A 15,792-nucleotide genomic window follows, 5' to 3' on the forward strand; every position below is an offset into this window, starting at 1 on the left:
TAAAGAGGCTCCGCGCGGCGCAGAGCAGCGACGGAGGCGCGCGGACGGAACGGGGCTCAGCGCCGGGAGGAAGGACTCACCTGTGCACCTCTGTGGCGCTTCTCTCGGGTTTTGTTTTTGGTTTTGTTTTTTTTAAGGGTTTTTTTTTTTGTCTTTACCCGAAACCGTTTTTTTTTTTTTATTTTTTTTTTTATTCATTTTTTAATTTTTTTTTAATTCTCAATGAAGGAAAGACGCTCCTGCCAGAAACTGTCGCTGAAATCCGCCATGGATTCAATCCAGAGCGTTAAATGTAAGATAGTGGTGGTGGGAGACAGCCAGTGCGGGAAGACGGCGCTGCTACACGTGTTTGCCAAGGACTGCTTTCCAGAGGTGAGTGGAGACATGAAAGTAATAATAATAATAATACAAATAATAATAATAATAATAATAATAATAATAATTATAATAATTATTATTATTATAATAATTATTATAATAATAATGATAATAATTATTATTATTAAAATTATTATACGTGAAAAAGTTGTATTATTATTACTATTGTTGTTATTATTTGTCTTATTATTCTTCTTATTATTATTATTACAATCATTACTATTAATATTATTATTATTATTATTATTATAAAAAATAATAATAGTAGTAGTATAAGTATAGGTTTATTATTAGGCTGTTATACAGTGATAAACTTTTATTCCACGATGCAGTCGGTAGCATCAATCTTCTATATATATATATTTTTATTTTATATTTTCTATATTTACTTTGTTGCGCTGTGCAGAGCTACGTGCCCACGGTGTTTGAGAACTACACAGCCAGCTTTGAAATAGACACGCAAAGGATCGAGCTCAGTCTGTGGGACACCTCAGGTAAGCAATGTCCATTTGATTGATTGATTGATTGATTGATTGATATCCATGTCGATTTAGAGGCTCTTTGGAAGGGTGTGCGTTTAAAGACATTAATACTTCAGTGTGCTCAGGGGAGCTGTCCAGACCTCCTCCTGGCCCCCACCCCCATAACCAAATCAACCAGTGAATCGATCTGAAATGGCTTGACGGTGAATTATTTATTCTCCACGGTAAGAGAGGGAGCTGGTGAGCCTCTTCCCTCTACATGAAAGTGTCTGTCTCTCTTTGGCACCAAGTCTGGGAAAAAAAATGGCATTCCCAAATGTGTGATCACTTCTTTTACTTTACTCATAAACCCGTGAAGTAAAAATGCAGCGATTGCTCAACTCAGACAGTTGACAGACAGAGAGAGAGACAGACAGACAGACAGACAGACAGACAGACAGACAGACAGACAGACAGACAGACAGACAGGGAGTGCAGTGCTTTGGATTTTGCGTGTTTTTAAAACTCGACAACGTCAAGTTTTTCATCCTAACCGGTTGGTTCAGTGCAACAAGGGCGACTTTGCCTCCGCAGACCAAACCAGATGCCACTTGAGTGTGAGTGTGTGTGTGTGTGTGTGTGTGTGTGTGTGTGTGTGTGTGTGTGTGTGTTTTTGTATACGTTCGTCTTACTGCGCTCATGAAGACCGGTCTCCGAATTGACAGGTTTTTTTGGGGGGTTTTTTGGGTTGAGGAGGGCATCAGAAACATGGGTCCTCCTCAGTCGCCCCCACCGGCCTCACTTTGGGGTGTGTGTGTGTGTGTGTGTGTGTGTGTGTGTGTGTGTGTGTGTGTGTGTGTGTATGTGTGTGTGTGTTGCACGGCACTCCGCCATCCATCAATGCCTCAGTACTGAATGGTTGTGTGTGTGTGTGTGTGTGTGTGTGTGTGTGTGTGTGTGTGTGTGTGTGTGTGTGTGTGTGTGTGTGTGTGTGAAGGGGAGGGGACAAGGCGGTGGGCAGCTGTTGTGGGTCTTGGCCTCCACTCGAGCCGCCCCCAACCCCCCTCCACGCGCCCTGACACACGCGTCCTGAGGTTTGCAGACTCTAGCGCTGCAGGCTGCTGCCGGCGTCGTGAAGTCAAAAGTCCCCAAAAAAACCCCCAAAAAAAGACGTCGTCGTCGTCTTCTCGCCGCGTCCTGCGGTTTGCGCCCCGCGCGAAAAACCAGCCGCCCGAGTGTGTTTGGGTGCGGATGCGCTTGGGTTTGTGAGCGGTTGCCGTGGTGCTCCATTACTCATCATGCTGCCGTTTCCTGTTTAAAAAAAAAAAATTGGAAGTGAAATTGTGAAGTGAAACCTCGTATTGATTGGATCCAATAATGGCCCCTGGCAGGCAGCCATTATTGGATCTAATCAATACGAGGTTTTGTTTTAATGGGGCGATATTAATTTGTTTTATTGCAGTCGCTGAGGCTCTTCTTTTATTTCCTTTTTCCTCTGTTCCTCCTAAAGTGGTCAGGTCTAAATCAGTGGCGATCTGTGACTGATTAGGGGCCCCCCAGCCCCCAAGCCCCCCCAGCCTCAGACTGATTGACATGGCATTTGGCTCGACTAACCCCCCCCCCCCCAGGAGGGCTGCCCCAATCGATGCCGTGTGTGTGTGTGTGTGTGTGTGTGTGTGTGTGTGTGTGTGTGTGTGTGTGTGTGTGTGTGTGTGTGTGTGTGCGTCTGTCTGTGTCGTCCCCTCTGTTTCCTTTGTCTTTAAGGGTGTGGGGGGGTCAACAACAGCAGCCACCAGAATCCAATAGACACACACACACACACGCACACACACACACACACTCACACACACTCACACACACACACACACAGGGAAAAAAAAGCCATTGCTCTCTTCACTGCCCCTCTTGAGGCATTGGCAGGGATCGAAGCACTTACACCCCAGTAAATTACACACACATACACACACACACAGACATGTACACACACACACACACACACACACACACACACACACACACACACGCACGCACGTGCCTTTTACGACCCCCTATTCACAGACATTACACGGGGCTTATCCTTGTTTTCTAGTGATCATGTAGGGTTTTAACAAGGGTCCCTGTGTGTGTGTGTGTGTGTGTGTGTGTGTGTGTGTGTGTGTGTGGTAGGAAAATGCAGGATGCCTGGCGGTAATTCAGGTTATTAAGGTAAATGTCTGGCAGTTAGATTGCCTTCCATTTGTCTCCTCTCTCGCTCTTACTTTCCCTCTTACTTTCCCTCTCTCTCGCTCTCTCGCTCTCTCTCTCTCTCTCTCTCTCTCTCTCTCCCCTGGAGATCTCGGCCTGGAGATCCCGGCCTGGAGATCCCGGCCTGGAGATCCCGGCCTGGGGACCGTCTGCTCTGGAAGGGCCGGCACCCTTTGATGTTTCACGCTGCTCTCGCCCACGGAGGAAGTCTTTTCACCTCCATGCTTTGTCCGCCCGTCCGTCTTTACTGGCTGTTTCTAATTCCCATCGTCTGCCAGTTTGTTCCTCTCTTCCTGACTGCCCATCTTACTGTCCGTTCTGAGGGGGGGGGGAGAGAGAGAGAGAGAGAGAGAGAGATAGAGAGAGGGAGAGAGAGAGAGAGAGTTAGATTGGACAGGGTAAGGGGTTGGCTGCAGGCTGCAGGCTGCAGGCTGTAGACCAGTCGCAGGGATGCGCCAATACCACCTTTCCAGTGTCGACACCAAGTATAAAACCTACAAAGTACCTGCCAGTGCAGAGTAGTGAACTGTTCCAGTACTTTGACTAAAAAGTATATTAGAACATTAGTATAGGCTCGCTGGAAAAAACCATTGACATGTAACCGACTTTTCTCCATTGTCGATGGATAGATATTTGTAACATTTTCGGGGGATGCTAGAATTTTGGACAGGCAGAGAGCGCTTGAATACAGGATGGTAATTATTTAGGTCACTGCTGTCACCGCTTTTATTTGGAGGGAGCACCTGGGCTGCTTTACAAAATTGTAAATGACAAATAAATAATATGAACCAGTCAAGTTTTAATGAGAAGGACATTCAGACACTGTTGAGGACATTTCAAGAGAGACTACGCATTATAGCCTTCTCAATGCGAAACATCACATGCACTATCAGATAAACCACAGTCAAGGTGTATAAGGTACCAAGCTTTGACAGTATTTGGACAGGGACCGGACAAGTCAGCCAGTCAAGCTTCAGGCATATCAGTTTTGTTTGCAGTGGGACACTTTTGCCTGGTCGTTTGAGATGGGAGCTGAGTGAGGTCGTATTAAAGAGTTGATTATCTTCCAGAACCAATCTCAATTATGGACAGTTAAATCAGATTGAGATTGTAATCAGATTCAGCGTTCCGTATCAAACTGATGACCCGGCTCCTGCGCTGTCTGAAGTTCTGCCAGGTGGCGGATAGGTCTCGCAGTGGGCTGTGGATGGTGTGAGTGGCCAAAGTAGGTTCTAGGTGAAAACCTGGAATGCTCATTTGTGAGAGAAATAGAGCGCGGGGTTAGAGGGGTTTCATTCAATGCTGGTGTGTGATAGAGCGCTCAGAAAACCCCGTTGAAAGCAAAATGTCTTGTTGTCATTTCTGATTGAGCTGATTTGAGGCCGAAAAGAACAGAATGACTTCTATGACGTCTGACTTCTGGTTTGAATGTCAGTTGAGATGAATTTGGTTCCAAACAAAATCCTTTGAGCCTGTCTGAGTTGCTCGACAGTCGTTAACCAGTCAAGGTTAATATCACCCATTATAAGCATATCAGAGAGCGCATCAATTGACCATAACCTTCTCATCTATTCCATTGTTTCACTTTAAGCAGAGTGAGGGGACGCGGGGACTACATCCTAATAATAACCACTTGGTCCCCACTGCCATACATATATATCCATGACAGTATAATCATATTTATGATGACTCTTCTCATAAATCCAAACACCTCCTCCATTACTTCAGCATTACTCAAAACGTGATTGTGAACACAGTATAGTTTATGTAACAAACTCCTTATATTCAAATGCAGTTTATATCAGATTTGGGGTATTTGGGGATCTTAGCCTGGTATTGCTCCGATATCTCATACCAGTGTCAGTACTGGTGTATTCTAGCCAGCTGGTATAAGCAGTCCATCCATTTCTTTCTTTAGTAATTAGCAGTATACTCACTTACAGGCTTAATATTGATTACATTGTATAGCAATTGTATATTGTATATCATCCCAGCCCTGCCTTAGATGAACAGAAAGATGGACAGTGGGACATGCATAGAGTTAAATGGTTTGGCCAGACAACATAGGTTGAAAAAAAAGTCATCATGTGCATAGCATGTGCTGTGTCCAGCCTGCTGCTAGACAGCTGGGCCTTGGTGCTTTGTCATGGACCCAGTAATACCCTGCCCCAACCACCACCACCACCCAACTCACATACCTGCACGCACTGTGACCCCAACCAGTGCCACTGGCGAGGTTGTCTGATCACATTTCTGGGCTCAGCGAATTGGAGCCGCATGTCTGGCATTTTTCAGACCGAAGGTTGCAACTTCCTCCTCTACAAAGAGTCCTATTGTGCATGTAAGCACCACTGGCCTTAACGGGCCAAAGGAGAAGTGCGCCTTCCCACCGAAGCTTTACCTTGTTAGGGGCAAACGGAAATTGGATTGCGCTGGAATTTTTATCCCCTCACCTAGAACACCCCCTTTTTGGTAATCTGCCATGTTGATGTTACACTGTGTCGGGCCTTTCTAAGAACAGTATAATTATGGGGAAAGATTGATTGCTCATTCTTCAGCCGCTCAGTGTTACAAATAACTACAAAATCTGTGATGTGGGATGTTTTATGAAGTATTCTCTTCTAGGATTTATGGTGCACAAGCACATTTGTTAAGCTTTTGACATTGGTCAATGTTAGCCATATTGACTTGTCACCAGGCGAGGCCACTTTCACCATGGTACAGGTTAGGGGTGGGGGGATGCTCTATTGAAAGATTATGTCTCGATGCATAAAACTCAATAAACAAAAAATTTAAATTAAATTCTCGACATAATGATCGCCCGTAACAATTTTGTAAGACCTTTGTACCTTCTTTAGGGCTAAACCAATTGGATGGTGAAACGTAACCGATGTAACATATGTGCGTCGTGTTTATGTTCTCAGCGAGGCTACTTCTTGAGTTTTGGTGGCTGAGCAACTGAAGATGGATCCAATCACTGGTCACCCCCTGGTTTAAAAGCTGGCATATGGAAGTATTTTGGCTTCTATGAAGTTGAAGGGAAAGGGACCTAGACAAGAGCCACACTGTATGCAACTTGTGTCTAACTAAAATAAAATATTTTGGGAACACAAAAAACAAGAGAAACCATATTTCACATTTCCACCCTGAGTTTGAGGAAAAACAGCCGGTTGTTGTTGCTGCCAACCAGAGAACAATCGAACAAGTGATATCAAAGCTTCCACCGAACTCTGAAAGGGCGACTTTTATCGCCAAGGATTTGTGCCCCTACTCAGTCAGAGAAGCAGGCCTTTCGCGCTGTGTTGCACACTTTGGAGCCAAGATACAAAATTCCATCTCGATATTTTTTTACCGACACCGCAATACACACACTCTACAACGAAAGAGTCCACAACTGAAGACATGGAATCATTGAGGAAAGCGGGTAGGATGGCAGTAACATGTGATGTGTGGAAATCATTGCCAGTGAATCGTATGTCACCGCAACCGCGCGTTTTATCACCGATGACTGGCAGCTAGTGTTTCATGTGCTCCAAACAAGAGCAATGTATGAGAGCCTCATAGGTACAAATTTGGCTGAGCCATTACAGAATGTAGCAGAAGAATGGCAGTTGTTTTCCGTTTTATTTCACTATGGCAGCGAAAAATGAATCGGCAGTGATCTCCTACGACTGTGATGCACTCGTGGATATAAAAATTTCCCTGAAAGTACAACTTTGGGACTTTTTATCCGCGGATCCAGAGCAGCAGGCGGAGATTTTACGCGCAGACGTTCCCAACCAGGAGAACAACAACAACAATGGAGCCGCTGTTCCACGGCTGGGCCCACGGAGGAAGCACTGTGGTAAATGAGGACACAACCAACCTCCACCTCTTCCAAGCATCCTTCTTGCCAATATCCAGTCCCTGGAGAACAAGATGGATGACCTTCGAGCGAGGATTACATTCCAACGGGATACGAGAAACTGTTGCGTCCTCTGCCTGACAGAGACATGGCTGGACCTGCTGGTGCCCTGATGCCCTATGTCCAGCTGAGTCCTTCTCCATGTTCCGCGCCGTCAGGTCGGAGGAGTCGGGGAAATCCAGGGGTGGAGGCGTCTGCCTCATGATACACAGCTGCTGGTGGAACCCCAACAACACCATGACTCTCTTCCGCTCTTGCTCGCTGAACCTGGAACAGCTGACCGTTTCCAAGTTGGCCAAGAGATAGTTGTGTGTTCCAGGCACCAGTGTCTCTGCAGAGAGAGTCTTCTCTACTACAGGGGATATCGTTACAGCATAGGGGAGCACACTTACATCAGCGCATGTAGACCAGCTCCTGTTCTTAGACAACAAATGACACATTCCAGCATTCACCAACTAAGCACATTTGCTATGTTGCACTTCTATGCATGGTCAAGATTGTGGCCTATTATTTTTATTTTCTCCATTATTTATTGTTTTACCACATATTCCACAAAAATCATTATTTTTGTATGACAGTTGACACAGAATTCTATATTGTCTTTGTATGAAAGTCGTTTTTGATTATTATCCGAGGGATTCTATGCTCATTGCCCATAACATTAGGATTTTGGTTGAAGAGAAGTCTTTATTATTTATTTGTGAATAAGGACAGCTTTTTATGTAATCAAGTGATTCAGAACATGCTGAAGTCCGTGTTAATTTATTTCTAGGATGCTGCTCCAGGCACACTTTTGTTTCTTTCCTTGTTGGTTCTTTGCAATGCTGGAAAATATGTTGGCATATGTAATCTTCCAGTTGTCACATCTCTTCCATTTTTTTACTACTATTGTATTAATAAAAGATAATGGAAGTAAATGCATCTGGTTATTTTAATTATGGATCATTACAAAATTCTATGTGGTAAAAATGGAAATGAGGCACACTGTGAGAAAAAATAAATCATGTATATATAATTCAAAAATCTTGATGCAGCAAGATGCATGGATAATCATTTTGTAATTGCATCGTAGCCCTCTGAAGGTACTTAATGAGGAACCATTCAGACCAAGATCCATCTGAAATGGGAAGGCTAGCGGTCCCTAAAATCGTTCCCTTCCCAGCACAAATTCCTAAATACGGCAAACTAGGGAGGGGGTCTTGGTTCCTCCAGTGGAAATAGGGCTAGAACTAAATGCGTGCCCTCTCCTGTCATAATTATAAGCACCAGACAATAATAATTATATCTTTCAATCAGAGTTTCTGGATTTCTTTCTCGTGTCTTTCTCTTGCCCCCACACCCACTAGTCTTGTGGTGGTTGATACATGGGTGGGGTTGGGGGGGTTTGAAGGGGTCGGAGGGCTGTTGTGGCCTGTCATCCCTCCAGGGTTACCACCAGGGCCGTGGCCCTCCCTGACCTACCATGTTCTTTGTGGTTCTTTGGGTTGTAAATCAAGGAGGCCTGTTGCCGCACCTCCAGTATGTCAACCGGAGTTGGCTTCTCATCTCGCATATTTTAGGGGTTCCATGCCAGGCGCAAATAGACTATTACAGAAAATACAAAATACAAAAATCCACAACATGGGATATGAACAAATTGTGGCTTGACTCCTCTTTTAACACATAGGATCATGTTAGATGTCTCTAATTGTGAATACTGGGTTACACTGTTGACCCATAAGGCCCAAAAAAAGTGATCAATCTTATTGGTACTTGGCATTTGTGTACATAGGACTCTTTGAAGGAGAGATAGAGGAGAGAAGGACATGAAAGGAGAGGGTGTGTATCTTTCATCCTCCCAGTTTTAGAAACCCTGCAGGGGAAGCACAAGAACAATGACATAAGATAATTAGGTGACACCCTGCTCCTGTGTGTGTGTGTGTGTGTGTGTGTGTGTGTGTGTGTGTGTGTGTGTGTGTGTGTGTGTGTGTGTTCATATCGGGGTGAGGAAGTCAGAAAGTCAATTCGCAGAGCCTCACACAGTTCACAAGCAAAACTTCTTCAAATTCCAGTAACACATGAAATCTCTAGCTGTTCCTTTGGAGGCCATTTTTTAACTATTTGTTGCTTTTATATGGCACTTCCTGCTACAATATATTGGTTTCACCATCATCCCATTCCATTACGGATTATTAAATGACATACAGTATTTAAACCAAAAGGTTCAAAACATTTCAAGCTCTTACTGAAAAACTGAGGCATGATTATACAAACTGCAACAACATATGAAAAGTGGAAATAAATGGCATGTTCTGCAAAATGTTTCAAAAATATTAATAAGTTTGTTTTTCAATATACGTAATACTGCCTCGGAACATACAGTATTCCTGTGTCATCTTTTGATTTAATTGTGATGTGTAAAAACATGCTGAAAAAAATGTGACAACAGTGTTTTGTCACGGGAGTGTCAATGCATCTGTTCTTAAAGTAGGCAGGTTGTGTTTGACCCCCTGAGACCTTTAACTCAAAGAGTCTTGATTTCGGAGTGTATCTGAAAAGCCTTCGTGTGCGTCCAAATAAGCTGCAATGATGGAACCGACAATCTTTCTCGCTGGCGATGCACTCCTTGAGAAAACAGGTGTATTCAAGATTCAAGAGGTTTATTCGTCACATACATATACATACTTCCATACATTTGCAGCGAAAGCTTGTTGAACACATGGCGTTGAACACATGGTGAGTCTGGAAGGAAGGGGCGATTGTTCAAATGACCAGAGTCCCTTCTTCAGGTTACAGACCGTTGAAACAATTTTCACCCCGGACGCAACTGTAGACATTAGAGACTCTAGAGTTCTGCTCCGTCCGAGCTCTTCAATGGAACGCAGGGTGGACTGGACCTCCTGCGGTTTGGGTTGGGGCAAGGAGGCTATAGCTATAAAAAGCAACATTCCTGAGATTCCTTGTCGGAAGGTTTCGGGTGCTCAACCTCCAGCTGGTGACATGATATGGAGCCACCTCGAAGCCCTCGCCAATCATCCCTCCGGGAAGGTGTCTCGTCGGCGTAGAGGCAGAGGTGTTGCCCTCACATCTGCTGTTAATTGTGAGGTGTGAGGTGCTCACCTTCCTCAGTACGCCTTCCTCTGAGGGTTTTTTTCCTCATACCTAAAATAAGAGTCATAGCCATCGCATCTGTCATGACTAAATTAGTTTGCCGCGGTCCTACATCTTCTGTGTCGTCGACCAACCACAGGTTATGGAAATTGCTTTACCCAACTGTCATAAATTAGAGTTAGGGTTAGTTGTTACGTTTCTTTGGGTTGGGTTAGGGTTAGGGTCAATCAGATAAAGCAAAAGGAATAACTCGGCGGTACTGTTTCTGAGTTTTTATTTTAGGGTGTGGTTAATGGTGTCTTCAATGGTGTCCTTCTGATGGATAGATGGGTGGCTTCATGAAAATGACCCCATTTGAAATACTCTCCAGTCTTCCAGGGTTTCAAAGAAGGTTTTTTTTTTCAGTCTGACGTTCCGGGTGTGAGAACGAGCCGCGCCGCCGTCTGTGGCCTGAGCTGAGGAGTGGATGCTCCTGGGGCCGGTGGCTAAAGTGATTTCTGCAGGACTGTAATGAAGTTAAAAGGGTGACCTGAAAAGGGAGATCACAAAGACTTTCAGGCTGAGGTTGTGGCCTGTGGTGTGTCTGGGTCCACATCATTGCATAACAACTTCAAAGAAGTTGGAATGCTCTCTAAAGACCCAGTTTAATTTAGAAGTTAATTTACTTACTGTAACAACTCAACTCAATTTTCTTTATTCTCATTGCGTAACTACAAAAAAACTCTATAAATAGTTTAAGGGAGCAACGACAGCAGATTGTGGACAATACGGCACATGGAAGGAAATGATTGCCCATTAGGCAAACGTTGCACAAACAAGCACAAGCAGCACAACAAGCTCCGGGAAGTGACTTTTTTTTTTTTTTTTTTTTTTTTCTCTCATCCGTCCTCTTTCAGGGTCCCCGTACTACGACAACGTGAGGCCGCTCTCGTACCCGGACTCTGACGCCGTACTCATCTGCTTCGACATCAGCCGCCCGGACACCCTGGACAGCGTCCTGAAGAAGGTTGGTGTGGCTTCATGGACTCTGTAATTCAGAGATGTCTTTCTTTATTTCTTTCATCTTGCCTCTGCTGCTGGTTTCCCTGCTGCCCCCGCAGCTTGCAGAGTTCCTGGGTACGTCGTGTTTGAAGGTTGCTAAGGCCAGAGGGTCAACATTCTGCCCCAGAATTTGAATGAGTCGAGGCTCCTCCAATGTCCGCTATCGGCGAAACGCGACGCTGAAAACATCCCTGAGCGGCGGACAAAAATATCTCGCCGGTGGTAGAGATCCATTCGAGACGCAGCAGGAACGTCAAGGAAGGGAAATGGGAGAATAAAGTGTGCTCCCATAGGTGACAGCCTCGCCTGCTCTTTCGGAGTGTGAGGGGTACGGCGACAAAAGCTAAATAACCCTCCACGGAACGTCCTGACACCTGGGATCGGCTGCGAGCGGCCGACACCCCTGCTCCGAGGACTTTAAGAGACTCTGCGTATAGTTTGTTTCTGAAAGAGGGCGATGGCGGAGAGAGAGAGAGAGAGAGAGAGAGAGAGAGAGAGAGAGAGAGGCGATGACAGATGTGTTAAATACAAAGCAACTCGGCTGCCACTGGCCGACGTTGCAACAGACACAACGAGATGAAGCCGGGCGACTGGATGCTGAGTCAGACAGACAGACAGACAGACAGCCACACCGCAGACACTTTAGCCAAAGCTCTAAATCCACAAGTGAACTGCCGCTGATCACAGGCGGCTTATTGTTATCGGGGAGGAAACATGGAGATTATGGTTCCTCTGGCGGGGTTTTAAAGCCGAGGCGTGACCGGCCATGTGAGGGGCTCGAGGAAATTGGCCGCATTAAACCTTTCGGACTTAGAAGTCTGGTGGGACTTGAGCGTGAGCATGTGAGCGTTTGTGTGTGTGTGTGGGTGAGTGCCGGGGGAGGTCAATAATGTACACAGTGTTACCGGTCACGGCCGGGGGGCTCCCGTGCCAAACCCTTCTCCAGTTAATTTTGATTACCAAGTCCATCGCCCTTTCTCCGGGCGACAGGGCTTGTCGACAAACCCACCAACCAATCACAGCGAGTCAAGTCCCGCTCACTAGTCTTTGCACAGCAGCCTTAAATTTGAAAGATTTTTCTAAATGTGTGATTTTGAAATTGCCCATTGCACATGTCGACGTGTCCTTCCTAAAGTGTCTGATTCAGATATTTTGTATTAGGGGGCTGGGAGGCGGTATTGGACATACTCGGGCCTTTCAAGATTCAAGATTCAAGATTTTTTATTTGTCACATACATATACATACTTCCATACATATATGCAGTGAAATGGATTGCAAGTCGCCCGCTTCGCTGGGTGATGTTGTTCCTTCAATGATCTTTCCAACTGGTTGGAACCTTAAACCGCAACGTAAAGCGGCCACCGTCAAAACAAAGAGCGCATCAGAACAGTTACGCGCTACGCGACGTGTTCACCCGGTTCCGAGCTGTTTTCTCCTGCGTCCCGGTGAACGCCACAGCCGCTGCAGCGGCAGCAGCTGAAAACGGCCGTGGCTGCCGACGGGCGGGTCCACGGAGATGTGACCGTTTCGGCTTTTTTCCCCCCTGAATCCCTCCTCCGCAGTGGAAGATGGAGATCCAGGAGTTCTGTCCCAGCACCAAGATGCTTCTGGTGGGATGCAAGTCGGACCGTCGCACGGACCTGAGCACCCTGGTGGAGCTGTCCAACCACAGGCAGACGCCCGTGTCCTACGACCAGGTAACGAGAAATATCGACCTTCAACTGTCACATCACGTCCGGTCCACGGTCACGACAAATAACTCGTTGGAGCACTGAAGGTGCAAACTTTTAACCCTGAACTTGGGGGAAAAAAGTGATGTTCGAATGGCCACTTGACGGTCACTTTCCACTCGTGCGCAAGGTTCAATTCCTGAACTGAACCCCCCATTTGGTGACATTTACTAGACTTTCAAATTGAAGTTGACACTCATAATCCGCAGTGTCTGTAAATTTCGCGGTGAAAACTTTGTTGGCGACGCACGTCACAGATTTTTTTTTTCGAGATTCAAATCCATTTTTATTTCAAAGTTCAATGTGTTTTATTTGTGTACAGCACAACACAAGGTCATTCGGTACAATGAAATTCTTGGGACGTGACGGGCACCAACTACGTAGTGGGCATAAAAAGATAAAAATAACAAGGCAACAATAAGGAGGAAAGAAAAGGAAAAAATAAAATAAAAATTTAAAATAAGAGTCGAATATAAAAAAAGTAAGACTCGAGTTACAAAAAGGGCAAGAGTATAAGACTTGGCAAGACTATAAAAATAAAGTAAGAAAATAATCCCAAATCGGAAACTAAAAAATTTGACATTCTAGCATTTGGCTATTTGGAAAACAGTGAGACCTCATGGCTTTTCTTCTTCGGTGGTGATCACCTTGACCCCGCCAACCCCCGCCCTGCTTTTCCTCCCCCAGGCCTCCAGCATGGCCAAGCAGATCTCTGCGCCGTACATCGAGTGCTCGGCACAGCAGTCGGAGAACAGCGTCCGCGACCTCTTCCACGTGGCCACGCTGGCGTGCGTCAACAAGACGGGCAAGAGCGCGAAGCGCGGCAAGACCCCGCGCTCCGCCAAGAGGATCTCGCACATGCCCGGCCGGCCCGACCTGGCCGCCGTCGCCTCCGAACTCCGCAAGGACAAGGCCAAGAGCTGCTCGGTCATGTGAGCAGCCGGGCTCCGGAGCTGGCGCGCGGGAGCGAGGGCGGAGGAGACGAGGGCGGAGGACGGCCGGTCGGTCGGCAACACTCATTCCTGTTCGCCGCTCTACTCGTCCAGGACTTTGGAGGTTTTATTTTTTTTTTTTTCCGACAAAGCGATTCCATGTAGAAGTTGCTGGAATACACTGGACCAAAAAGAAAAAAAGAATAAAAGGACCCCCCCCCGTCACCCCCGTCCGCCTCCCCCGTCCGGTGCCGAAACCAGAGGAGGAAGTTATCCGTCAGTGGTCGGCGCTCCCTGTCGCTTCTCCTGGAAGTGACGACACTTCCTGTTCACGGAAAAAAACGGGTGAAGAGGAAGCGTTCCCAGGCTTTTGTCACGCCCACCCCCCACCCACACACTCACACTCACACTCACACACACACACACACACACACACACAGACCCACACACACCCACACCCAGGGAAGTGAGCATGGGAAGTGAGGTCACTAGGAAACGTGGCTTTGTGAAGAAAGCGCTTGAAGAAGGAGGATGAGGCTGTTTCAATGGGAACTCAAAGCAGGTGACGGAAGCGTCGGTGACGGTGGTTTGTGTGTGTGTGTGTGTTTGTGTGTGTGTTTATGTGTGTGTGTGTTTATGTGTTTGTGTGTGTGTTTATGTGTGTGGTTGAAGGTGTGTGTGCGTGTGTGTGTGTTTATGTGTTTATATGTGTGTGTGTAAGCGGGGGGGGATGTCAACTGACCGCCGCTACAGAAGTCACTCTGCCCTGGAGTAACGAGAAACTACTCTGTTCGTGGTGGAGAAAGAGTCTTTTTTTATTTTTGGTTTGTTTTTTTTAGGACCCCCGGGCGCCACTGTGACTGTAACTATAACATGGTGTGTGTTTGTGTGTGTGTGTGTGTGTGTGTGTGTGTGTGTGTGTGTGTGTGTGTGTGTGTGTGTGTGTGTGTGTGTGTGTGTGTGTGTGTGTGTGTGTGTGTGTGCGCGCGTGGCTTTTCCTTTGGGATGGATCTGTCCCCCCCCGCACCCCACTGTAACTATAACTCAATGTACGGACGGGATAGGGACGACAGTTTTAATTTCATTGTTCATCCGTCGTCATGGAGAAAACACACGTTCCCACGTGTCGCGTGCCGCCCTCCCCGTCTGACGCGAAGTTGTCGACGTGACGCGTCTTTCATTTTTTTATCTTTTCTTTTTTTTAAATGCGATCTGAATTCACCCAGGAGCTGTCAGCGCTTCGGGCCGAACGAGCCCACGGAGCGTATCGGGGGAGGGGGTCCTGAAATGAAGGCGTTCATTACTGACCGTGACCAACAGTATTATATCAACTCATAACCCAGCCGACACCACAAATAACCCTCTCAGTATCTGGGTCTCCTCTGGCGTCACCTGTCCAATAAACACTCTGTCGCTGGCTTCCTCTAAAATCTTTGTTATTCAAAAATGTACCGTTTTCTCCCGCCTGTCGCACCAGCTACAATCGAGCGTCTGGCGAATATCTCGGTCCGACCCCAAACCCAACGACGTTGCTATAGATGCACTTTTTTGCGACAAAGCCAAACTTCAGCGGCGCTAGAAGCTCGACGTGGTTATTCTGATGCCGGTGCAGAGATCTCCGCTGCGAAAATGTGTTTAAAATGTGTTTTCTCGCTTTGCACATTGACATCATTGTTTTTGTTTTTTTTGGTTTTTTTTTCATATCAATATTGCTCGTGTCCTAACCTGATGATGTCTCCACGATATTTATTAAGCTGTATGTTTTCCCTTTTTGAATAAAAATAGAATGAATTGACCAGAGACGTGATTTTTCTTTAATGTCGCGTATGGCTGTAATTATGTCAACCATGATGATTTATATGAGGTGCAGCTTGTGGAGCCACTTCTGCCCGACAACTCGACAGCGCCTCACCCTGCCTGCTTTGCCGCCTGCTTGCCTGCCGCGCTCCCTCCACCTTCCCTGCATCCACCTGTTGGGCTCTACTCTCCTGGGGATTTGAGCTCCACCACT

At 46.3% G+C, this 15,792-nt stretch overlaps 1 protein-coding gene across 1 annotated transcript; it reads left to right on the top strand.

The window, feature by feature from the left end:
- Nucleotides 1–93: 93 nt before the first annotated feature.
- On the top strand, nt 94–15,531 carry rnd3a (Rho family GTPase 3a). Its single transcript, XM_080024171.1, has 5 exons — nt 94–372; nt 785–872; nt 10,974–11,083; nt 12,682–12,816; nt 13,537–15,531. The coding sequence occupies exons 1-5, from the start codon at nt 223–225 to the stop codon at nt 13,783–13,785; spliced, it is 732 nt and encodes a 243-aa protein (XP_079880297.1). The 5' UTR covers nt 94–222; the 3' UTR covers nt 13,786–15,531.
- Nucleotides 15,532–15,792: the final 261 nt, after the last annotated feature.

Source organism: Zeus faber, assembly GCF_960531495.2.
Source record: "Zeus faber genome assembly, chromosome: 2".
In the NCBI taxonomy this organism is placed as follows: Eukaryota; Metazoa; Chordata; class Actinopteri; order Zeiformes; family Zeidae; genus Zeus; species Zeus faber.

Coding starts and splice junctions, on each gene's coding strand:
- rnd3a (XM_080024171.1), top strand. CDS start 223: ATGAAGGAAAGACGCTCCTGCCAGAAACTGTCGCTGAAATCCGCCATG. Junction 373..784: donor CCAAGGACTGCTTTCCAGAG/GTGAGTGGAGAC, acceptor TGCGCTGTGCAG/AGCTACGTGCCCACGGTGTT. Junction 11,084..12,681: donor TGGACAGCGTCCTGAAGAAG/GTTGGTGTGGCT, acceptor CCTCCTCCGCAG/TGGAAGATGGAGATCCAGGA.